At 36.4% G+C, this 25690-nt stretch overlaps 2 protein-coding genes across 3 annotated transcripts; one reads left to right on the top strand and one right to left on the bottom strand.

The window, feature by feature from the left end:
- Positions 1 to 121: 121 nt before the first annotated feature.
- On the bottom strand, positions 122 to 19847 carry pla2g4aa (phospholipase A2, group IVAa (cytosolic, calcium-dependent)). Of its 2 annotated transcripts, none has more exons than XM_067361871.1 (18): positions 19756 to 19847; positions 19454 to 19662; positions 18998 to 19079; positions 18761 to 18909; positions 17454 to 17567; positions 17300 to 17337; positions 17010 to 17154; positions 16741 to 16877; positions 16386 to 16608; positions 14922 to 15036; positions 14305 to 14442; positions 11938 to 12027; positions 11168 to 11233; positions 10195 to 10434; positions 4608 to 4792; positions 3809 to 3998; positions 2462 to 2619; positions 122 to 2374 (listed from the first exon to the last, which is right to left on the bottom strand). In XM_067361871.1, the coding sequence occupies exons 2-18, from the start codon at positions 19484 to 19486 to the stop codon at positions 2243 to 2245; spliced, it is 2235 nt and encodes a 744-aa protein (XP_067217972.1). In that variant the 5' UTR covers positions 19487 to 19662; positions 19756 to 19847; the 3' UTR covers positions 122 to 2242. The 2 variants fall into 2 exon arrangements, with proteins under 2 accessions (XP_067217972.1, XP_067217971.1); XM_067361870.1 differs by having other exon boundaries at positions 19454 to 19541; positions 19756 to 19840.
- Positions 19848 to 21730: 1883 nt separating this feature from the next.
- Positions 21731 to 25322, top strand: ptgs2a (prostaglandin-endoperoxide synthase 2a). Its single transcript, XM_067361872.1, has 9 exons — positions 21731 to 21871; positions 22003 to 22119; positions 22214 to 22357; positions 22447 to 22751; positions 22854 to 22937; positions 23269 to 23515; positions 23600 to 23886; positions 24198 to 24345; positions 24595 to 25322. Exons 1-9 carry the CDS (start codon positions 21811 to 21813, stop codon positions 25005 to 25007), a joined length of 1806 nt encoding a protein of 601 aa, XP_067217973.1. The 5' UTR covers positions 21731 to 21810; the 3' UTR covers positions 25008 to 25322.
- The last annotated feature ends 368 nt before the right edge of the window (positions 25323 to 25690 follow it).

Here is a 25690-nt window from a genome sequence, read left to right as displayed (position 1 = left end):
TTAATCAAATATATAGCCTATTAACTATTAGTGAAATCATAGTATTGCCATATTTTGGAGTATCATTTTAGAAGTCATTTTCTGAAAGTAAACACTTTGCATAATTCCAGAAGTCCCCAGGCGATTCATGGGTATGAATATCCTTTTATTATTTTTATGCACAACACTACACTACACTACATGGGCTAGTAACATCACTTAAAAGTACATGACACTCATAATGTGTTTGCAACATCATAATCAAGTTTATACAAACCCAACCGTACAGACCACAAACAGCAAGGAATGTCTAAAGCATGGTATTTATTTTGGGTTGGGTTAAAGTGCACTCTAACACTTAAGGTCTATTTTTACCATACAACCAGTCTTTCCAGTATCTATACCTTCCAACTTTATGCTACTGACCTGAGTTCAGTTATATGAATGACCTTACCTGATCCACTTTAATCGCTTTATTCCCATTGACATTTATTTCAAATGTTTGATTTTGAAATGTACAAATCTTAAAATGAATTTTAAAACATTTAAAAAAAAAATTAAGCATACAAATAAATAACCGTGTGTACACTTTCATCATGTAAACCTATGCGGGAAGTTAGATGTTGTATGTCCCATAATTTGCCACAAATATCTGATACAAACAGGAAATGAGGACATTTTCACAACATGCTCCTGACACCTCACAAAGAGGTGGAGTCCTGCATGGGAGATGTGAGATGGCATTTCACCTTCTTCCTTTCACCCCTTGGGCAGGAGAACACATTTGTAAGCAAAATAAATAAAAGCAGCTAAATCCAGTTCCTAAGCAATGAATATTTTGTTGAAAAATGAGATGAATCCTGTCCTGAAGGCAGGGCTTACCATCAACCATCTAGTGGTCATAGGTGCGTCACAGCAGAACTGAACGGAGAACATAAATTGTTTTCTAATCACATAAGGAGCAGCATGTCCTGAGGCTCAAGCCACCACTAGAGCATAAATTACTCTCAGAACAGTATTTACTGCTTAAATGTCAAGTGAAAACAAAGCTGCCAGTATTTGGCTCCGTAGAGAAGCACACAGCCAGAATTGTAAGCATTTTAACATTAAAGGTGTGGAGAATTTGACCACATGACTTATAAATCATTTTGGAATGAAGGAAAATGGTCCACACCGAATCACAGAATAATGGCTCTCACTTACAAAGTGTTTCGTGTCCCCTGCCCATTGAGTACTTGTTTATTAAATTTTGGCTAATTTGATAAGTTTTCAGTGACCTAAGAGTGCAGTACTCTCAGCTCTCAGCTCAGTTAACACATTTTAACATACTGAAATATATTCCACAGAATTTCTCCCAAAATCAGTCCTGAAATACAAAAAATGTCTGTAGATTCTGTCCCTGATTTTGCATTCCAGATGTCAGAGGTGGCATAACTTGAATTGAAATTGTCCATTTCCCAGCTTTAGATCATTCCAGACAACTAGGATCTCAGAATTGTCCCACCTCTATGTCGCTTTATTTGTCGCCATCTCGGAAATTATATCAAATGGTGCTTCTCATTGAAGTCAGGGTTGGTACCAGTGTTATTTATTTAGCATGTGTTATTATTTTAGTATTATTGATATAGAGGGTATGCATTGACGTCACTTTCCCACCAGAACATGTCCTCTCAGCCGGACTGAGTGACAAAAGAGCCTGCTGCATGACTGGATTTAATTGGGGAAACTGTGAAAACCCAAGTAACACAAACGATTATCAGTTTAAACTAAAGGTTGGACTCGATATAGTGTTCCTTAAAACTTACCAAAGATCCAGTGATCCATGGATATTGACATGCAGCCAGGAATAGTGTTTCCTGACATGTGCCTGATTCCAGCGGTGACGTCACGTGCATTCCCTCTATATAGTTAACATTTTTAATTAGTTTTAATTTTTATTTTCTGTTTTAGTCATTTTTATTATTTAAATATTTGTATTAAATTGTATTTCAGTTCATGAAAATGTTGTTTTATGGTTTTAGTTTATGATGATAACCCTGGCTGCTTCGAATTTAATGTGTCTGACCTTAAGCATCTTTGCAGGAGGTGGGAAAATTCAGTATTGTCTGGAATGCAACATAAAAAAATGACACTGTAATAAGGTCAATTCAATCTTGTGTGATGAATCTGCTCACAGATTTTCGTCAAGCACTAGTGGACCAATGCCTTCTTACACGTCAAGGCTTTTGCGTATAGCTGTTTGCATAGCTATCTGTTAGGCGTGTCATTTTGCAATGCTGGTATCTCGTTTCAGGAACTTCTTGTTTTCAATTTCATTGAGTGACAGGGAAACTGAACAGCACGATGGGTTCTCTCGTCTCCGCAGAATGCTGTCTTTAATAGCCTCTTTTATGACCTACAAAACAAAACAGAGTCATGTAGAATGAAGACCAAACACTGCTGTGAAGGTGTTTGAATCAGAGTTTGAAGGAGTAGAAATTACCTCAATGTTGTTGAGCGTGTTGAACTCCATGAGGTCATGAAGCCTCCTGAAGGCCTGGTTGGAGTACTTGAAGTTAAAGGTAGAGAAGGGAGAGGCTGGATCGTCAAATATGTCGAAGTCACCAAACTCTATATCTTTGTCGGAATCTCTAGGAACTCCTTCAAGAAAACAAAGGAGAAAAAGGAGTTCACATGATCCATAATACATATTTTGATTAGTGACCTAGAAATAGTGCAGATCTGATTTGATGGTCTCTGACAAACAAAGAACAAATCTTAATGACCCCAAACTTTTGAATGGTTTTAGTTGAGTTATGTGCACTGACAAATAATATATTGACACAACTTTATATTCTATTACTATATTCTATAAACAAACAAACAGCACAATTTGAAAACAAATCACTGTGGTTCTTGTTCATGAATAAGTGGACCAAATTGTTCAATCAGAATGAACTGAACAATGGAGCCACAGAGTCTGAATCATAAGACTGAATCTGTCAGACGACTCACTACTTGAATCAGTTGGAATGACTCACTTGCTAACTCAACCACAGGTCATGTCTGACGTGAAATGAGATGAGAACTGTTTTTGTTACTCATACTTAAAAAATGTTAAAAACATAAATTCCTAAAGGTAGTGAAACTTAAAGGGTTAGTTCACCCCAAAATGAAAATGATGTCATTAATGACTCACCCTCATGTTGTTCCAAACCCGTAAGACCTCCGTTCATCTTCAGAACACAGTTTAAGATATTTTAGATTTAGTCCGAGAGCTTTCTGTCCCTCCATTGAAAATGTATGTACGGTAGACTGTCCATTTCCAGAAAGGTAATAAAAACATCAACAAAGTAGTCCATGTGACATCAGAGGGTTAGTTAGAATTTGTTGAAGCATCGAAAATACATTTTGGTCCAAAAATAACAAAAACTGCGGAGTCATGAACGCGGATTGACAACAGACCCGGAAGAGAAGACAATGCTGAATAAAGTTGTAGTTTTTGTTATTTTTGGACCAAAATGTATTTTCGATGCTTCAACAAATTCTAACTAACCCACTGATGTCACATGGACTACTTTGATGATGTTTTTATTACCTTTCTGGACATGGACAGTATACCGTACATACATTTTCAATGGAGGGACAGAAAGCTCTCGGACTAAATCTAAAATATCTTAAACTGTGTTCTGAAGATGAACGGAGGTCTTACGGGTTTGGAACGACATGAGGGTGAGTCATTAATGACATAATTTTCATTTTTGGGTGAACTAACCCTTTAAAACTACTATGAGTATTTACTGACTGGTTGTTCTTATACATGTGTAGCATTATAAAGTCATTCTCTCACCTGGGGCTTTAAAGTTCCGAAAGTTGATGTTGGCCAAGACAAAATGAATGACTGTGGGACAGTTCTTTTCTCCCTTATTGGGTTTGAACACATAGCACTCTTTCAGACCCTCTCGGTCAAATACTTTCGAATCGATCTTGGGGAACGGCAGCTTATTCATACGGGCCCATTTTTCAGCCAGCAGTAATTCCTAACACAGACAAACAAGGACATATTTAGATGACAGTTACACTAGAAACAAACACTACCATTCAAAAGTTTGGGTTAAGTACGATTTTCTTATTTAATTGATACTTATATTCAGAAAGGACACATTAAATTAATCAAAAGTGACAGTAAACACATTTATAATGTTCCAAAAGATTTCTATAACAAATAAATGCTGTTCTTTTCAATTCCTCATTCAACATTAATAATATTTTTTTCTCGATCACCAAATCTGCGTATTAGAATAATTTCTGATGGATCATGTGACTCTGAAGACTGGATTTTTGATCAAATAAATGCAGCCTTGGTGGGCATAAGAGACTTCCTTAAAAAAAATCGACCCCAAACTTTAAATGGAGGTGTATATGACCAAGACCCATTCTGCTATTCTCAGTGCAACCAAGTTTAAAACACAGGCAAAAACCAATGAAAGTTATATTTCTCTTTCTACTTCCTTTTTACTGACACCACAATCTGCATTGTGTGACATTTCCCAGTTTATCTAAACTTTTCTGATGTAAATCCACATTTGGATATATTCATATTATTCTTTATATGTACGTCATGCACAAGCCTGAGGGCAGACACTCACTTTAAATGGCGGGCTGGAGTCACTGGGCCTGGCTGAGAAGTCAAAGGAAATGATTAGGTCAACTCCTCTCTGAGGTCGCAGAATGAGAGGATAGGGAAGGTTAAAGGTCAGGCCGCTGTCCACCACATGGATTTTTTTACTCTTCACATCTAGTGGCTCATAGATTCGCTCAAACTCATCAGGATCTGCAGGAAAGATTCATTTGAATGTTACCATTGTGGTTTGTGGCAATAACATAAAGGAACTACAGGATGCTGTCAATAACATTCACCTAGTTGTTTGTGACTAATGAAGATTCTATGTTGCAGGTTTTGCAACAATGTCATCATTTATTCAACATTACTGTACAAATTCTTACAAGAGCTTATCCTTTTTCTCACACTCAACTGTTAACAGGAAGTAGACTACTGCTGAGCCACAAAAACACTGACAGTTCTATTATTATCATCAGTAATTATCAAGTGAAACCCTGCCTTTACTCATCAGCAAACTAACATGCTCAAAACTGCTTCATTTTAAATCAGTCATTGATCTTGCAGTGACATGGATGAGTCCAAGATGCTTCCTGTGTGATGTGTTGAGGTATTTCTGTATATTTAAACCCTGGGAGAAAAGTTAATCTGCAGTGGGTGTGTTGGTATTTCTTAGATGTGAGAAGTTTTGAGCTGACTAACTGACATCCTCCCACTCAGGCACCAAATAATGTTTGAAAGCCATCATCAAGTCCTGTGGCACCTGACCAGATTTCAGCCTATTGTTCCACCTACAGTCCGTCACACCCATTTCTTTTAACCGCATACTTCACAAGACCCAGTTAAGTAGAGGTTTCAGGCATTAAGAAAAACATAGAGTAAAATTCTGGACAAAAACGTTAAAGGTTTAAATCTTGCGAAAGATGATCCTTGAATTGTCACTCTTGTGCCTTTGAACTAGGCACTTTACGGTCAGTCAGGGGTTTACACACACACAAAAAAAAAACGCCTCTAGAGGTACTTATTCAAAATAAAGGAGTAGCTTGATGACGCCTTGATTTCGCGGAATCACGGGAGGTGTTATCTTCACATCTACAGGCGGTGGAAAGGAATCCGATGAGACTACTGCAGAATTTATAATCATGGATGAGATAATGTATTAAAGATTTATTAACATTACTGTAGTATGAAGCAGGGTGTGGTAGAAAACCATTGGACCGGAATGAGCAATTGCTAATGAGAGACGAGCATGACACACAACTCGAGAGCAGTTAAGCTTTCATTAAGACGAGTGCTTCCGCTTCTTCCGGTCATAAGTATGTGGGGTAACACGGCACTGTTGTCTCATATTAGGTACATTTGTGTGGAAAGTTGATATAATGCTACTCTGTGCGCTCAGCAGCTGCTATGAGACTCGTTGCACACTGCAGTAAGCTAGATTGATATTAGGTAGGGTAAAACATGGTACTCATTGTAAATCAAGAAAACAAGATTTAAACAGTAAGACTTACTGTGTTTAGCTATATAACAATGATTAGTTTTCTGTCGATGAATATATCAAAACAGTTGCTCACCTGTCTAATAAAACACAATATATTAAAGTGTCTTTTGTGTTTCAATGGTTTCTACAAAATAAAACTGGAAATCGAGGATAACGCGGGTATGATGTCATTGATATGTGATGCACGGACATGGTCCGTGTCCTGGTTAAAATGGCTTATTTCTCTGGATTTAAACATTCTTGAAAACATTTGGGATAATGTAAGTATACAAGTCAACAAAATATATAACACTGTTCTAGTGGTCCAAAAATCTTACATATTGTGCCTTTAAATAATCAAGATTATATATCAACTTCTATTGACAACTTGTTTTTAACAATAGTAAATAAAAAAACTGCATATTGTTTTGTATACAAATATTACATTAATTTTTATCTCCTTTTCAATGCATAGGTCTATAGTTTCAAGAAAACGTATGTGTCTGTCTCTATTTAGTCTCTCGTAACCACTGTTGCACTTTCTTGCTCACTAGGGGGTTTTAAAGTAATAATCTTCATAAAAGCACTATATAAATAAATTTTAATTGAATTTAAAGGTGCAATGTGTACATTTTAGGAGGATCTATTGACAGAAATGCAATATAATATACATAACTATGTTTTCAGTGGTGTATAAAGACCTTAAATAATGAACCGTTATGTTTTTATTATCTTAAAATGGGCCATTTCTATCTACATACACCGCGGGTCCCCTTACATGTTAAATTGCCATTTTGCGCCGGCACGTTTCTACAGTAGACCGGACAAGCTGCTCTACAGAGCGCATTTGCTTGACTGGCTACACTCTGCTGTCTCAGACGATGACATCTTTGTCCTGTGTTGGCCACCGTAGCTTCTCTGTATTGCAATTCGCAACCTCACTACTATACGCCGCTAAAATGTACACACTGCACCTTTAAAATGTTTCTATTTGGGATTGTACAACTAGGGCCAGATTTACTAAACATGGCAAATTAGTGTGAAAGCGTAATTCCAAAAAAGCACAGATGGCAGTGGAAAGTTCTGTGTGTGATCTACTGAAGACACACAAATTAAAGAACACAGACAACTGGATAATTTCCAAAATGACCAATGCAATCTACCAAAAACAGCGTAAATTAGCCTCTGGTTTAAGACACGCTTTAAATAATGCGTTAAAGGGATAGTTCACCCAAAAATGAAAATTTGATGTTCATCTGCTTACCCCCAGTGCATCCAAGATGTAGGTGACTTTTTTTCTTCAGTCGAACGCAAATTATGATTTTTAACTGCAACCGCTGCCGTCTGTCAGTCAAATAATAGCAGTAGATGGGAACTTCAACTATAACAGTAAATAAAACTTGCTTAGACAAATCAAAATTAAAACCTGCGGCTCGTGACGACACATTGATGTCCTAAGACACGAAACGATCGGTTTGTGCGAGAAACCGAACATTATTTATACAATTTTTACCTCTAATACACCACTATGTCCAACTTCGTTCAGCTTCCTGTTAGTGAGGTCAAAAAATGCGTTCTGGTGACGGAAGTGATGTCTCGCCCATATACTTCAATGAGCGCGAGACATCACTTCCGTTGTCAGAGCGCGATCAGACCTCACTAGCCGGAAGCTGAACGAAGTTGGACATAGTGGTGTATTAGAGGTAAAAAATTATATAAATACTGTTCGGTTTCTCACACAAACCGATCGTTTCGTGTCTTAGGACATCAATGTGCCGTCACGAGCCGCAGGGTTTAATTTGGATTTGTCTATGGAAGTTTTTTCGACTCTTATTGCTCAAGTTCCCAATCACTGCTATTATTTGACTGACAGACGGCAGCGGTTGCAGTTAAAAATCATAATTTGCGTTCGACTGAAGAAATAAAGTCATCTACATCTTGGATGCCCTGGGGGTAAACAGGTAAACATCAAATTTTCATTTTTGGGTGAACTATCCCTTTAAATAATGGTGTAAATACCAGACTAGCGCAAACCTTAGTAAATCACCTCGCATGATTCATTTAAATACTTAAAATAAAGTTGATCAATCAATTCATTTAAATACTCTCCTCCCATAAATGTTGTGTCTGAAAGGGAAACTCCTACAAATGCATAAGCAATAAGGTCAGCCACAAAAATAGCATGACTTTTCAGTGGTAGTTATTCACGTGTCTTCCTGACAGATGTTTTTTAATGCCAAAAGAGGGTTTGCGCTGGCACAAGCTGTTAGTAAATCTGGCCCCTAATATTACAAAAGAAAAAGTTTCTAGATTTTCCAGATAATATTAATCCCTTCACAACACTAAATATGATCATTTTAAAAAACAATCATTTAACAACAGCAAACAAATGTCTTTATAATATCACACTTTAATAATATCACAGATTTTAGGCCCAATCCCAATTCTACCCCTTACCCCTTCCCCTTTCCCCTTCCCCTTTGTTTCGCGCGTTCACGTGAAGGGGTAGGGGTGTCCCAATTCTCATTTGGTTGGAGGGGAAGGGGTAGGGGGAAGGGCCAGGTAGCCCTTCAAACGAAGATTTTTCGGGACCACACTTCAGACGAAGGGGTATGATAAATTTCCAACATGGCCGACCAAGCGAGCAGAGAGACCCATAAATGTAAGTATTTTTTTTACGGTAAACAGTATTTTAGTAATAAATAATCACTTGTTTTATGTTGCCTTTAATCTTGTGTTCATGTACACGGTTATGTTCTCCGAAAAAAGATTTGTTAAAATCGCTATGAAAACAGTTCGCTAATGTTTTTTACATTATGATAGTTCCACAACAATTTTGTTTATATTTTATTGAAACCCGCGTTGATTTGACAACATAAATTCAAATCCGGTGGCAGCTAACTTGTCTTTTTGCCGCATGCCTCATTAATGTATTGTTTTGTTGTGTTTACGTCCATAAATACGTGTACGTTACATGATATAAACAAAAAGTGCATCCAGTTTGCGTGCTTATTCATCAGTATTGTATGTTTTGTATCAACCAGGGACTCCTGAGGAAACACGCAGGTTCGTCTCCTTTGTCTTATGCGAAGAACTGAAGACAAATGCAAAAAAAATAGCTGTCGCCCAAGCAGCAGAGATCACTACAGCTATCGATGGCATCTTAAAAGGCCAATTCACACCGCACCAACAAACAATTTTTTTTAGCGCGACCCTTTTTATTAACGAGACCCATAAACATATACAACCATGTAGCTAAACAAGCCAAAACGAATTATTAAAAACGAAACTGAAGGTAAACCTGCGTTGCTCTCATAATGGTTAACGTTACCTCTCTCTTTCGGTGAAGTGGAGCAGCTGCTCTTGCTCAATGGCACGGATTGCACTATGGACTATTGTACCTTTTGTATATTTTTTTAACAGTATTTTATTTTTTATAATGAACAAGCTGCGATGTCAGGTTTCCACTGCTTTGTTGTGTGTGTGTGAGGCGCGGGCGCGATCAAACAGCTGTCTTTGCAGGGGACTTGCCTCATCGTCATGGCAACGGTTCGTGGCCAGGTCAGATTACGTGAGTTTGTTGCCGTCTGTTGGAAAACTGTTCACACCGCGCAGACATTCCACGACCCGACAAACGCCGATTAAACATGTTCAGTCGGGTGAAAACCGACTCCAACAGACGCCAACAGGGGTATCACACCGATCCAACAAACTCCAACAGACGAGTGTTGTCAGTGCGGTGTGAATGGCCTTTAGAAGTGTGCGATAAACATTGGCGCATCTATGACGTAGGAGCTAGTGACGACTTATGATGACGTGTAACGGTCTAGTAGTGGTGTCCCAATTCTTAGGGGAATATTTTCAGCCCTACCCCTTGACACTCTGTTTCAAGGGGCAAGGGGAAGGGGTAGGCGTAGGGGTAAGGGGAAGGGGTATAAAATAGAATTGGGATTGGGCCTTACTCTTACAGTATAATGAGGTTTGTATATATGAAAATAAATGACTTTTCTATTTATAATAGACTTTCTGTTTTAGGAAGGGGGTCCTCGGAAGGGGATCATCATATTTGACCGTTCTTGGCAAAACACTGTTTGTAAATGTGCATAAAAGTGCCAGCTAAATGATTAATTAGTACCTGTAACAGCATCAACCTCCTCATCCACAGAGTTCTGGCTCATGATGCCGGTGAAGGGAGAGAAAGGCAGGGAAGAGTTTAGGTTGAGTCCCAGCATGAAATTGTGCACCTTGCCGGCGCGGCCCTCACGTGTGGTGAACAGGGTACTGTCCCCCATAATGGAGGTCAACATGCGCTGAACCCAGCTGGCCTGAGCGTGGCGCTGCCGCTCATCTTCTGCCTCTGTGGACTCTGTGCCCCCTAGAAGAAAAACAGAAACAAACAATGAGTCTCTTGCTCCTTTTTCCCCCCCAGATTTTCACCTACTATGCCAATATTTTCACTGAACCAAAAACTCAGAAAGATAATCTTTATATAACTGTGTACATTTATTTTAGTTTAGTGTACACTCCAAATTTAATTTTTTCCCCCCCAATAATATCTGAAATTGCAACTAAAAGCAACTATGATCAATGACACTTTTATTGGAAAATGACTGCATATGGTACAAAACATTAGACAGTTGGATAATGCTACCTTAATAAATAAATACAATTGTAAATAAATAAGTAAATAAAATATAAATAGATCAAATTTTAGACTATTAAATAATGTTACCTTGGTAATGATAGATAGATAGATAGATAGATAGATAGATAGATAGATAGATAGATAGATAGATAGATAGATAGATAGATAGATAGATAGATAGATAGATAGATAGATAGATAGATAGATAGATAGATAGATAGATAGATAGATAGATAATGTTCAGCATATCACAAAAATAAAACAAATGTTTAAGGCATAAAAACATGTACATGATGAATAAACAAAGGAGGTAATGATGCGACACTAAATGACAGTTCTGTCAACTGGCCCAAAACTCTTACACTCCCCAGGCCAGCGGGCCATCCTTATTGTTGAGCCCTGAATTGAACTGAGCATGTCTGTGAGAGAGAAAGTAAAACAGGAAAAAAAAGTTTTTTCTCACCTCTTTGAGTTTCCTCATCATTATCTGCTGAATCATCACCCACAATATGCTCTGGCTTAATATGCTCTGAAAAACAGAAGATGCAAACAGCATTACCCAAACAGCCTCTTTCTTTCCCTGAACTGAGTTACACACTATGGGTGAACCTCAAAAAAAGGCATTTAAATTTTGCCTAGAAAAAGCATATTTTTATGAACATTTAGTTTTTGTGCACTGTGGTCCCCTGATTATTAATAGCCTACTGTATAAAAAACAAATAGCACATAGTTGTATTTGTGAGTGTACATCATGATAGTATTTGTTGTGCTGAATTAATAACTTGATTACAGTAATGACAGTGTGGTGGAAAATAAAGTGTCAGTGCAGAAAATCTATAACAGCCCTAAAAGTCTTAAAAAAAACTTAATTTTATTTATAAACATCAACATACCAAACAAACTCATCTGTTAGTGTTATATGTTGCTTTACTTCAACTTTGAATATTTGCAAGGGGTTTGACTGAGGTCACACATCAATAGTGTGTAGATCCATGTGTTAATCTTATCATTTCCACACCAACACTGTGCACTCATGTGTGTCAACTGTACGTTTGCACTAGAAGAACTAGTAATGGCACATTTTAGTATGTTACCAGAATACAAACTTGCTGATAAGATAACAATCTAGCTGGTCCAACATTTGTGTTCTCTTGAAATATGGTGCAATTTATTCCATTCATCAAGTTCTTTGGCTCTGACAGCTAGAAGAATAAGAGCAACAATCTTACTCACCCAGCTCCTCCTCCATTGTGCTACTGCTGGTTGTCTCCTTCACCCCCAGAACCCGGTTAAAGAGGATGGAGAAAGCACTCCCCCAAACACCTGCAGCACACACACTTGCATCAAACACTTTACAATGCTACAGCAAACAATACATGGAGACCCAGACCTCTGTATTTTTCTGAGGTGTATATAATAAAGGTTTTGAAATAATAGAGAATGTAAAGCTGACATCAAGCTGTGTTGAGTTCAGGGTAACTGTATTGTTTAGATGCCGTATTAGGAGGATCGCGCTACAGCTACCCTTTTGCTAGTGAGTTTAGGGCAGTATTTTGATTTTCTGTCATGATTATGAAAAATGTCACCATTGTAGGTCATTCCTGCTGCAATGAGAACAGCCACAGAAACTCACATCATCGTTCAGGGAGAAAACCGTACAATGTAATACGTTTTTCGCCTTTTCTACGTGTAAAAACACCAAGGAAAGCAGGTTGAGAAGGTGACAAGAAGACGTTGGGTAGCAAATCTAGTAATAATCACATTGCTTTGTGTTTTTGAAAGGTTTGTATTTTAATTAACATTACCTTTGCGAGTATGACTCTTACTCGGCTTGTGAATTAGCATAACTTTTGCCACTGTCATTTGTTGAAATAAATAATAATAATAATAAAAAAACAACAACAGTGTGTCAGTGTCTGTCAACTGAATGTGTGTCCCACAATTTTATTTTACTAAACTAGTACTTCATATTAATAAACTTTTCTGGTAACAGAAGGCTACATAAACAGAATTCCCACAAGTGTTAGCTCAAGTAGAAAAAATCAGGTTACCACAGTTTACTCTGATAAACTATTTATAACTTGTGAACTCAACTGTTACAGATATAATCTGTTCTAAGATGAGATGTACAGTAAATCCGTAAATAACAAAACATTTTTCGAACTAGTGAACCCAACTGTTACAGGCATAATAACCATCTGTTTCACTTCAAGATAATATGTAAATTAGAACAAAGCATGCTGCAACATATTTAAAAGTTATCTAAATATCGACAATTGAAAAATTACAGAAAACATGCCAGGGTCTAAGCCAATCACAACCAACAGCCCACTAAAATCAGTCTATAGGTTTCTTTCTAGATTTTAATATTAAAATGCAAACTGTTTATTGGCATCCTGTAAATCCAAAATGTTAATCACTTCAGACACTATGGTCAACAAAGAAAGTGTGGATAGTCTTTTTTTTGAGTCGTTGTTGTCCTCAGCTCATTTTATTCGCTTATATTTAATTAAAATAATTTTCAAATGTTTTACTCCCTCCAAAGAAAAAACTGTTTTCCGAAACAGGACTGAGTGCATGGTCTTGTTTGCAATAATAACATCTATACAGCTACTGTGAGGTCTTGAACTGAAAATAAAGTTAAAAACTCTCTCTGCCCCTTTCTTGTTTGCCAATAGCAGCAGCTGCAAAGTACAATGTGAAAGTGCAAAGCTGACGCTTTGTAGTGGATTGACACATCAATGAGTGAGGAAGTTTTATTGATATTAATTGCATGCCCCCAAACCCCCTAGCAAACTCTACTTTTTGACTCAGTAATTATGCGTACGGCCCTGGATGTCTAGCTCATACTCAAACTCCTCAACTAAGAAAGGTTTAAGATGCTTGTACAAGATTCAAGATCTTGATTCAACATAATATTTTTATATATATTTTTAAAATGTAATTTTGATTCATGTGATGGTAAAGCTGAATTTTCAGCATCAGTCTTCAGTGTCACATGATCCTTCAAAAATCATTCTAATATGCTGATTTGATGCTCAAGAAACATTTCATATTATTCTCAATGTTGAATAATGTTCAAAAGAACAGCATTAAAAAAATCTTTTGTAACATTATAAATGTTTTTACTGCCATTTTTGATTAATTAAATGTGTCCTTGTTGTTGGATAAAGGTATTAATATCTTAAAAAAAAAATCATACTGACTCCAAACTTTGAATGATAGTGTACATATATTTTACTAAAATATATTTTAATATAGAAAAAATGCTATGTAGAAACTTCTGTGATCATTTTAGTGATGCAAACTGTCAAATTGGTACTGAAATGGTTAATTGGTTCAACTGGTTCATTGAACTAAAGTTTCAATTGCTATTAAAACATCCTGCTTAATGCTGCAATACAATCTAAATGAAAAAACAACAGCAAATTAATCATCATGAAAGTCACAATGTTGCTCACCTAATATCAGAAATATTAAAAAAATCTGATGGGAAGTATGAGTAATTGTAAAGTACATGAGTGACTGTACTGTAATTTGCATCTAGGGGTCTGAATTGGCAAACCCTTCTGAGGAAATTCAGAGCAGTCCCAGTCTTACCCATAAGGAAATGTAAGGGGTTTTCCTCATATTGTTTCACAACACTGCCCATGAAGAACTTGCTGCCAAACAGCCCCGGAGGCATAAAGGTGCCGTATTTTGCCATGCCAATTTCATACGGGCTGAACTCCACCCAGTCTAATTAAGACAGGAAAAAAAAACATCCAATATTATTAGATGAAAATGAAACACAAAGACTGTGCCTGACAAATACTTCCACTTAACTATCACACCTGGTTAGTCACATGCTCAGATCCCATTCAGCAGAAAACAACCTACTCACAGTGACCAGCCTCTAAAAATAGTGTGTCTACACTTGTGGGAGGAGCTGTGGAATTTCAGGCTGACTGACAGTGGGTCAATCATTAGGCCCCATAACAAATATTTGCATGTTTTCCACAGTATTAAGCAAATATAAACAAATCGATAGTGTTCAGCTTCCATGGAGGCTAGGACAAGGTGTCATGAATTTTGACTATTTTGTTTATCATGACAAGTACTGACAGTCTTTAATTTTGATACTACTTATACATTCACACAGCAATAAATAATGGACAATGCAATGCAATGTTATTTGCTGGTATTTGTAGCCCATTTAATGTGAACTGTCTCCTTACCGGCAAACATGAGCTCAGAAACATCAGGTTTGACATGCAGACAGGTGAAGAGAGGCATCGGGCTCTGACCTTCATTAATTTTTTCCTGCAAAGCACTCAGTTTTGTGTCCATTCTCTGTGCAAAACACACAAAAACACACAAAGTAAGCTTAATGGTCAAACTTTTTTCTTAAGGTGTTCACAGCATCTGTGTTGAGGTAAGTCAAAAAAATAAAATTTACAATACTTTTTTACGTAGCGTTTTCTAACAGGTTGGTACCTCAGGGCTTCTGCATAGTTTTAATACCTTTTTAAAGGATTTTTTGAAAGATCAAATAAAGAAAATGTAAGGAATCAACTGAAGAGAAAACAATATGTCAATATGTTCTCTAAATGTAAATGTCTAGGGAGAAACACAATGAGTTCCAAACTTCAAAGTATGACAGACATACATTACTTTTTAATTCATTTTAAAAACCAAAAGCAGCTTGAATCGCTCCGATTCCAACCACTAGAATATAGGAATAACGTTTACTGTACATTCTGATCGCACTCTTCCTCAGTTATTGTTTTCCAGTGCAATCATCTAAAGATTCTTAAATCAAAATCATTAACTCGAGATGGAAAAAGACATAAAATATAAAGTCTTGTTTTCTGTGAAATTGATCAAAATGAAGCAAGTATATGATTTAAAACAAGAACAAATATCTGCCAATGGGTTCAGAAAAATCAGCTTATTTCATATGGAAGTTTTCATAACTCATTAACAGATATTTGTTCTTGTTTTAAACAAACTCACTTAATTTAGTTATTTTTTACAGACTTTTACATTTGCATCTCAAGTAAATCAAAGATTTGTATTGGAAAACCGGACAAAAATACTGAGGAAGATATTCTTTTTTTTTTTGCAGTGCATGCGACTTTTAATGCCACTATGAATTCAAGACTTTCTGCTCTGATTTAAGACCTTTTTAAGGCGTTAAATTGTGCAAGGGCAAATTAAGAGAGTTTTTAAGACCTTTGAAGACCCACACAATCCCTAATACTTAAAGGAACAGTGCATATAAAAATAAGTCTTATCATCATTTACACACCCTCATGTTGCTGTAAACTGGAACTTTCCATGGAACACAAAAAGATAAATTTTCAAGACTGTGCTAGTCAGACAGGATTTTTCCTCACATTAAGCTATCGTTTGGCTTTAGTACACTATACACTGTATATATTCGGTACACTGTATATGAACGGTAGGGCCTTCTTATATTGAGATAAATATCTTCCTGATTTACAGGGATGATCCTTTCTAAAAGAGAAAGGTCCATTTGCATTGGGATGCATAATAGAGAAACAACATACAAAGGAGTCTTTGTACTTGAACGGAGTATAAATAGAGTACAGTGGACCGCAGTTCATGCTGCACTTGATGTCCTACTGCAGTAAGAACTCTCAATAAACCAGTTTGTATACTTGCACACAGTATCTCACCGCTGGAATAAGAGTCTCTCCTATCAACATCCCGAAGATATCAGTGAAGGTGACAGGCTGTCCGGCCGATTTCTTCTTCCATAGTGCTTTGACGTAGCGGTTGATATTTTGGGGCAGAAGCAGTTTGAGTGGATTATTGCTGACCCTGCTCATCAGCTCCTTATTAATATCCCCTGGGCCTTTCGCAGGAAACTCAGGGTGCGAGTACAGTGTGGACATATACCTGTGGAAAAATAGCCAATATGGACGTTTATGAGATTTTTACCACTTATCATGTGAGTGGTGCTCGCTATGCAGCTGTTGAGGTGTTCGGAATGGTCTATGGGATTTTTCTGAATATTCAAGGTTTACTGACCATGTTGATCCAGAAAGTCCCGCCGTGTATGTTGCACAGTCAAGCACCCCAGATTCATACAGAGCTTTCATCACACCAGAGAAGCCTACCATTGCACGGAAACCTCCTCCAGAGCCCACAATGGCGATAGTGGGAACCTGAGCACAAATGGAACTGCAATCACACTAACACTAACACTAACACTAACACATCCTCTAACACTAGCCACACAAATTCTTTTTTTAGTACAGCATGATTCAGAAGGCTATTTGTGTGGTTTTTAACTTTACCTCTCTCGGTGAGGCTGGAAGGAAGCGTGGGTTTTCCATTTTGAGAAGCTTCTTGATGGCGAGCATAACTCTGTCCCTGCGCGTCTTCATGAAAAGCTTTTCCTGATCACACAGTGCCAAGCTAAAGCGCAAGTCTGTGGACGAGCTGTACAAAAGTGATTCACATTCAGTCGCTTATTCATTTTGTTTGATAAACCAATAATAAAAAATATATGGATCACTACAAAGGGAGCACAAAAAGGAACTCAAATATCCACTATGTGCAGAAATAAATATTACTTCATACATACCACACTTCTAAGAACAAGTCGAGGAACACTTTGGTCGTCTAGCAAGAATCAGAAGAGAATAATTGTAAACAACATGACACTTTAAATCAGTAACCATGATGTTAATTCACAACAGGCCCAAAGGTGTAAACCAAAAGTAGCTTTAGGCTTTTACCTTTCCGATAGAGAGGGTCACTTGCTCCGTCTGCCCCGCTTTGAGCTTTGAGAGGCAATATTTAGCTGTGCCCAGAGTTTCATCCATTACATAATTAGCATCCATCAGTGTCATCTAAATAGACAGCATTCAAATAGCATTATAACATAGTGCTGATGTATTTTTTTTTAATACTTCTAAACTGCAACACAACAATTTTATGAATGCTGCATAAAGCATATACTGTATAAGCCAACAACATCATAGACACACCTTTAAAGCAAAACATTTTGCAAAAATATGTTTTTTAGGTTTTAAATGCTAAAAAAATATTTGGGGTGGGTAAGATATTTTAATGTTTTTGAAAGAACACTCTTATGCTCACCAAGGCTGCATTTATTAGACAGTAATATTGTGAAATATTATTAAAACAGTTATTTAAACTATTTTCTATAATATATTTTAAAATTTAATTTATTCCTGTGATGGTAAAGCTGAATTTTCCAGCCTTCAGTCACATGATCCTTCAGAAATCATTCTAATATGCTGATTTGCTGCTCAAGAGACATTTCTAATTATTATTAAAGTTAAAATCATATTTTGAGGGAAACTGTGATACTTTTTTTCAGGATTCTTTGATTAATAGAAAGTTCAAAAGAACATAATTTATTTGAAATAGAAATATTTTGTAACATTATAAGTGTCTTTACTGTCTCTTTTGATCAATCTAATTCTTTATCTCTCTCTCTGTCTAGTTTAAAATTAAGACAACAAGTATTCGGGAACTTTCTGGTTATAAAACTTCTCCATGCTCATATTTAATGTGATTAACTACACCTCTCCAGGGACCCCCTATGTAAACTTGAGGGGATCTGACTTCCAAAACATCCCCTAAATATCATAACAACAGCTGGTTAAAAGTCGTTGCAAGCTAAGCAAGGTAATTTCACTTTGCTCAGCTTGCAACAACTTTTAACCACCTGGTGATAGGTGTCCCTTGGAGAGGTGTAATTAACCACATTAAATAGTCAAGTAAAAGATCTAGTATAACTTGTCTGCAGATTCTACTTGATCCTATTATCTAATGAATACATTAGTATTTTAAAAGAAAAGAAAATGCATACATACATACGCACACATAAAGTCAAACCAAAATTTATTCGGACACCTTGAACATTTCATTCATTAATACAGTTTTTGGTTTGACATTATATATATATATATATATATATATATATATATATAAATGATGACAGAATTTTCATGTTTTGGGTGAACTATCCCTTTAATTTAGTTTAATTTAGTAATTTAGAGTTTGAATTTTTTACCTCCAAAACATTGGTTTGTTTGGGATCCAATATAAATTCAAATGTTTCGTTCCACTTTGGGTTAATGTCATTATTTATGTGGCGTGTTCGTTTTCTTGACTCTGGTGTGGTTGGAATTGACAGTTCCACATAAGGGTCCGGGGTGTCCACTGTGAACAAACACACAGTCACTGAAGTATGAATGCTCATTTGAGGATTTCTTCAAAAAGCGAGAAGACCGCATAAATATATACTCACACAAATCGCCAAATGCTCCTTTAGTCACATTTTCAGCTCTCACCACAATCACTTTCAATCTATGAGAATACTGATGCTCAACCTGCACATTTAAAAGATCCACAAAGGCAGGGATTTAGAGTGGCAAAGGCAGTAAAATGTGTATGTAGGCTATAAAGGAAGCTCATTTAACTACTGAAATAGGAAATGGACAACAGGTGATTCCCAAACAGAATTATGGCTAAACAGAAGATACGTCTCTAATGTCATAAATTCAGCATGTTAGAGTCTAAATGTGAATGCACATTTATAACAACTACAAATAAATTATGACATAAATAAATGTTAACATTATAGTGACTATAATTTAGCCTAACTTAAAGCCTCTGTTATGCATACATATTAATGAAACAGCATACAAGATACTTTAAAACGTTCCTCACTGACATGACGCTTTAAACTTAAAGAGTAACTTACAATGATGTACTGGTAGGGGTCTATGGAGGACATTCTGACGGCAATTTGGAGCTCAAGAAGGCACTTTATTTCAAGACAGTCAAAACATCTGTTAAATTAGACAATAAAAAGAGGAAGACAACGCACAAGAGGTTGAAACATGATACTGCCTTGTCGAATAGCCTAACACACAGTTCAACGTCTTGAGACCCAAACGTTCGCTCTCCGTTCTGAAGAAAGTATGACAGAAACTGTTGAAGTAGGATTTTGTTGCATAAGTCATTTTACGATTTTACAGAGAAATGAAACATGCAAGAACTTACCATAACTGGTGGTACAGTGATGTTGGACCCTCTCCGACAAGAAAGTCATTTCAGGAAGCCAAGAAGAATGCGCACTACTGGGCGGACTAAAGATGAGTCGTGAAAATGAATCGTTCATTTCTAAGGATTCGATTGAACCGACTCGCACAGCATTCGACCGTAAGGGAGAATATAGTTTATAATTTAAAAAATAATAATTCGACCGTAAGGGAGAATATAGTTTATAAGTAAAATAACAACAACAAATATGTAGGTGACGTGTTATAACCATAAACACATCTTTAGATTATCTGGAAAAACAGTATAGGGCCACAAAAGTATGCTAGGCCTACTACGAATACAAAAACTGTAATAATATCAGCATTTAATTAAATATTTATTTAACCACAAAAAAAAAAAAAAAAAGAAAAAAGAAAACGTAAAATGGGAACACTTGATCGATCACTCAAATGACTAGTGAATAGGTTACTTGAACCGGTTCAAAGAAATGAATCATTCAAACGAATCGATTCGCTAAAATAGTTACATTTTGGGCGGACGCTCGCAAACTCTTTCCCCGCCCCAGTTCTTCATATTTCACAAGGACTCTGATGGACACAGATGGGATTATTATTTCAGCGCTAGGCTATGTTGTCTTTCTGCTTTTCTTCTTCTCAGTGGCCTATATTGTAAACGTGACATGTCGTTAACGTTACATGCGTAATTGTTTAGGTTTTCAGTTGAGATTTATTTAGTAATAATAATAATAATAATAATAATTCAATTATAGCGCATAAAAATAATGCAAAATCCATGCATGATTACGAATGAATGTAATAGCGATATTTGCTCTAGATGGCGCTCATGAGCTGGAATTGAATGCCCGATTGCCCGTATTATCACTGAAATGCCCGTATTATCTACATTGCCTTGAGATTTCCTTTTTCCCACCTAAAGCCATACCTATAAAACAATTGCTTTACTTTAAACAGATACATCCTATTTGGAAGGACACACACACACAGGTTTGTTTTTGTGAATGTGGGGACATTCCTTAGGCGTAATGGTTTTTATACTGCACAAACCGAATTTTCTATCGCCTATCGAATTTTCAACCACCTAAACCTACCCATCACAGGAAACTGTGCACATTTTTACTTTCTCAAAAAAAAAAAAAAAAAAAAAAAAACTAATTCTGTATGATTTTTTAAGCCTTTTGAAAAATTGGGACATGGGGTAATGCCCTCATAAGTCACCCTCTCCTTGTAATACCTATGTCATACCCGTGTCATTATACAAAAAAAATGTGTCCTATCTTTGTGGGGACTCTCCATAGACGTAATGGTTTTATACTGTACAAACTACCCCTTACAATAACCCTACCCCAAAACCTACCCACCACAGAAAACCTTCAGCATTTTTTCCATTTTCAAAAAAAATAAAAAAATAAAATAATAATAATAATAATTATATATATATATATATATATATATTATATATATATAATTATTATATTATAATTAATAATTATAATTATAGGCTATATTACTTAATATAATCTGAATATAGCTATAAAAAACATTAAGATGTTTTTATCAGGTTTATATATATATTTTTTTATTAGGTTTATATATATATATATATATATATATATATATATATATATATATATATATATATATAACATTAAGATGTTTTTATTAGGTTTATATATATATTTTTTATTAGGTTTATATATATATATATATATATATATATATATATATATATATATATATATATATATATATATATATATATATATATATATATATATATATATATATATATGCCAACGGTTTTTACCAACATCTTCCTAAATATAAATCCTTGTTGAATGTGCCACTTGTGGAAAAATGCAATCTGCTCTTGACGTTACCTTACATTCTTTTGGACATCTTGGAAATTGCGCAAGAGTACTTCCTTTCCAACAGCAGTTAAAAGGCGCAGGATCGCATCAAGGCGCACAGAATTTCACGAGCTACCAGCGTACGCGTCTCTGCTTCGGTGTAGGACATTCTAGATAAAACTTCTGGAATGAATAGACTGGTTTGCCTGGTGCTACTTTCAAGCTTTTGGATCTTTCCCGGTGAAGGATGTAAGTCAGCTCAGCTATAGCAGTGTTAGACTGACGTGCTTCTTTCACAGTTTGATTGTTCTACCCAAATGCAATAACCTATAATCATGTATGGAAATAATCACTTTTTTCTTTATGACTGTTTCTTGCAGACGACCCTTGCTGTGCACAGCCTTGCCAAAACCAGGGTGTGTGTTTATCTAAGGGCGCTGATGCTTATGAATGTGACTGTACCAGGACAGGTTATTATGGTGAAAACTGCACTACCCGTAAGTCTGGCTATGGATTGTCTTTACAAATAAACATTTTACATAGAGAAAATAAATGTGTGAACACTCAACACTGTTTTTTCTTGCCTCACAGCTGAACTTCTCACACGTATCAGATCAACTCTGAAACCACAGGCAAACATAGTGCATCACATTTTAACGCATTATAAATGGATCTGGGACATTATCAACAACATTTCTTTCCTGAGAGATGGCATAATGAGTTACATCTTGACATGTAAGTTGAATTAAGTTGATTTTAAGTGTAAAACTGAACGTAATTAACAAATACACAAAGTTAACTATTGCCTTTTTCTTGTTTTACAGCAAGGTCCCATTTGGTCGACAGCCCGCCGACATACAATGCAGATTATCACTACAAAAGCTGGGAAGCGTATTCTAACCTGTCCTATTACACCCGCACACTCGCCCCATTGCCTCAGAACTGCCCTACGCCTGATCTCCCAAATGCAAAGCAGGTGGTGGAGAAAGTGCTGTTGAGGAAACAGTTCATCCCTGATCCACAGAGATCCAGTCTCATGTTTGCTTTCTTCGCCCAGCATTTCACTCACCAGTTCTTCAAGTCTGACTTTAAAAAAGGACCAGCCTTCACCAAAGCCCTGGGTCATGGAGTAAGTGGCATTCAAAGCTCTGTCATTAACCATTTTACATCCCATCTAAAGTGTCTAAAGTGGAACTACAATGCAATTTCTAAATCTTCTCTAATGTTTTAGGTGGACTTGGGGCATATTTATGGAGAGACGCTGGAAAGACAACACAAACTTCGTCTATTTAAAGATGGAAAGCTAAAGTATCAGGTTTGTACTCAAATGAGACAAATGGACATTTCTGTCATCATTTGCTCATCCTCATGTTGTTTCAAACCTGTAAATACAAAAGACGCCATTTTGAAGAACCGTTTTTGTCCATAGTAGGGACATTGGACCCCATTGACTTTTTTCAAGACTTTTTTCTTCAAAATATTTTATGTTCCTCAGAAGAAAGAAAGTCATACAGCTCATATCTGGAATGACATGAGAATGAGTAAATAATGACCAAATTTAGGGAAACTCCAGCTTTTAAATGGACACAAATATTGATTGTTGGTTTGATGTGTAAAAGTTAATGAAAAATGTTTTTAACCCTTAGGTTGTGGATGGTGAGGTGTACCCTCCGCTGGTGAAGGATGTCCAAGTTGACATGCACTATCCTCCTCATGTCCCAGAGCAACATAAATTTGCTGTGGGCCATGAAGCCTTCGGTCTGGTTCCAGGTTTGATGATGTACGCTACCATTTGGCTCCGTGAACACAACCGTGTATGTGATATCATGAAGCAAGAGCATCCGGACTGGGATGACGAGAGAATCTTTCAAACCACTCGTCTCATCCTGATTGGTGAGTCAAGGTCGAGTCATCTAAATCATTACTAATCTTCACAATTTTGTACAGGGATTAAATATTCCTGCTTTTTTCTCCCAGGTGAGACCATCAAAATTGTAATCGAGGACTATGTTCAGCATCTGAGTGGCTACAACTTCAAGCTCAAGTTTGACCCAGAGCTTCTCTTCAATCAACGCTTCCAGTACCAGAACCGCATTGCAGCCGAATTCAACACTCTGTATCACTGGCACCCGCTGATGCCCGACAACTTTCAGATCCAGGATCAGGTCTACGGCTACCACCAGTTTGTGTTTAACAACTCTATAGTGACCGAACATGGCATCAGCAACATGGTGGAGTCCTTCACCAAACAGACGGCTGGAAGGGTGAGAAAGCTTCTTGGAGCCTTATGTTTTTCAAAACTTGCTTTCTTCTGTGGAACACAAAAAGAAGATATTTTGTAAAATGTTTCAGTTTTTTTTTTCCCATATAATGAAAGTGAGTGAGATCTTTTTGTACCCCATTGACTTTTCATTGTATGGACAAAAAAGTTCTTCAAAATATCGTCTTTTGTGTTCCACAGACGAAAAAAGTCATACACGATTGAAGCAACATGAGTGTGCATAAATGTGTGTCCATCTTTAACTAAACTTTACTGTTTTTGCTAATTTCTCTCATTTTTTTTTTGTGTGAACAGGTATCTGGTGGACGTAACCTGCCGGCTTCAGTTCAGGGAGTGGCTGTTAACGCTCTGGAGCATACCAGACAGATGCGCTACCAGTCTTTCAATGCCTACAGAAAACGCTTCAACATGAAGCCCTACTCATCCTTTGAGGAGATGACAGGTAATACAAACCGTGAACATCACTGGTGTCAATCCTATAGGCCCATTCTCACCAAAGATGATAATTATGACTAAAAATATTAAAAAAAGAATGTTATCATCTGTTGGTGTGAACATTAATATAGTTATTCTTAGTGCCTAAAATATGGCAAAAAAACAAAGAACTCTTTTTATACAGATTTAGAAATGAGAATATTATGAAAAATACACCTAATATTCAATCGTAACTTTTTTTTGTATGGTAAAACAGGAGACAAGGAGCTGGCAGACGAACTGAAGAAGCTGTATGGTCACGTAGACGCGGTTGAGCTGTATCCTGGCCTTCTTGTGGAGAAACCCAGACCCAACGCTGTATTTGGGGAGACTATGGTGGAGATGGGAGCCCCCTATTCACTCAAAGGGCTCATGGGAAATGCTATTTGTTCTCCTGAATACTGGAAGCCCAGCACATTTGGTGGGAAAGTTGGATTTGACATTGTTAACACAGCCTCACTGAAGAAGCTGGTGTGCTCAAATATCAATGGACCCTGTCCGATGGTGTCCTTTCAGGTGCCTGATGTGAAAGTTCAGAGCTCAGAAAACACGAATTCAAGCTCAGTGCACTCCACACAGAATAATGTTAATCCAACGGTTGTTTTGAACGAGCGGCGTTCAGAGTTTTAAAATATTTTGAAAGTTTCATTGCTTTCACCATGATACATGATATGTCATATTTAATTTATTTATTTGTGTATTTATTTATTTATTTTAATAATTTATTTCAATTATGTATTTATTGCTGATTTTTCATATTGTTATTGACTTGCAACATGCTTTGTAATATTCCTTTTTACACATACTTGAAAAAAAAAATCATGCAATGTTCTCAGATGCTTTTGTGTAACAAGTGTGGATTTTTATATCAAATGATAAATGTAGCTGTTTCTGAAAATTGGATATCCCCATTAATCACAATCCACATTACTGTTGACAGTAATGTGCATTTCTTGAATAAAAACTTTTTTCATATTTTAATATGTTTTGTGTCCGTTTTTATGGCAATTATTCTTACACAATTCAAATATTATATCTACTCATATGAATAGAAATATATACACTGCCATTCAAAACTCTGTGGTCTGTAATGGGAAAGATTTTTAAGATTAAGCATATAAAGGAAGTATACAAAGACACAGTTTAGGATATAACTAAAATACATTTTTTTTTTTTTTAAGAAATTAATATTTTTATACTTTTAGTGACAATTTTATAAAAGATTTTTATTTCAAATAAATGCTGTTCTGAACTTCTATTCATTAGAATAGAAAGAATACTAAAAAAAAGTATCACGGTGCCTAAAAAAATAT

The sequence above is a fragment of the Chanodichthys erythropterus genome, chromosome 16, assembly GCF_024489055.1.
Source record: "Chanodichthys erythropterus isolate Z2021 chromosome 16, ASM2448905v1, whole genome shotgun sequence".
In the NCBI taxonomy this organism is placed as follows: domain Eukaryota; kingdom Metazoa; phylum Chordata; class Actinopteri; order Cypriniformes; family Xenocyprididae; genus Chanodichthys; species Chanodichthys erythropterus.
Note: the sequence above shows the minus strand (reverse complement) of the source record. Positions and strands in the feature narration are given on the sequence as shown.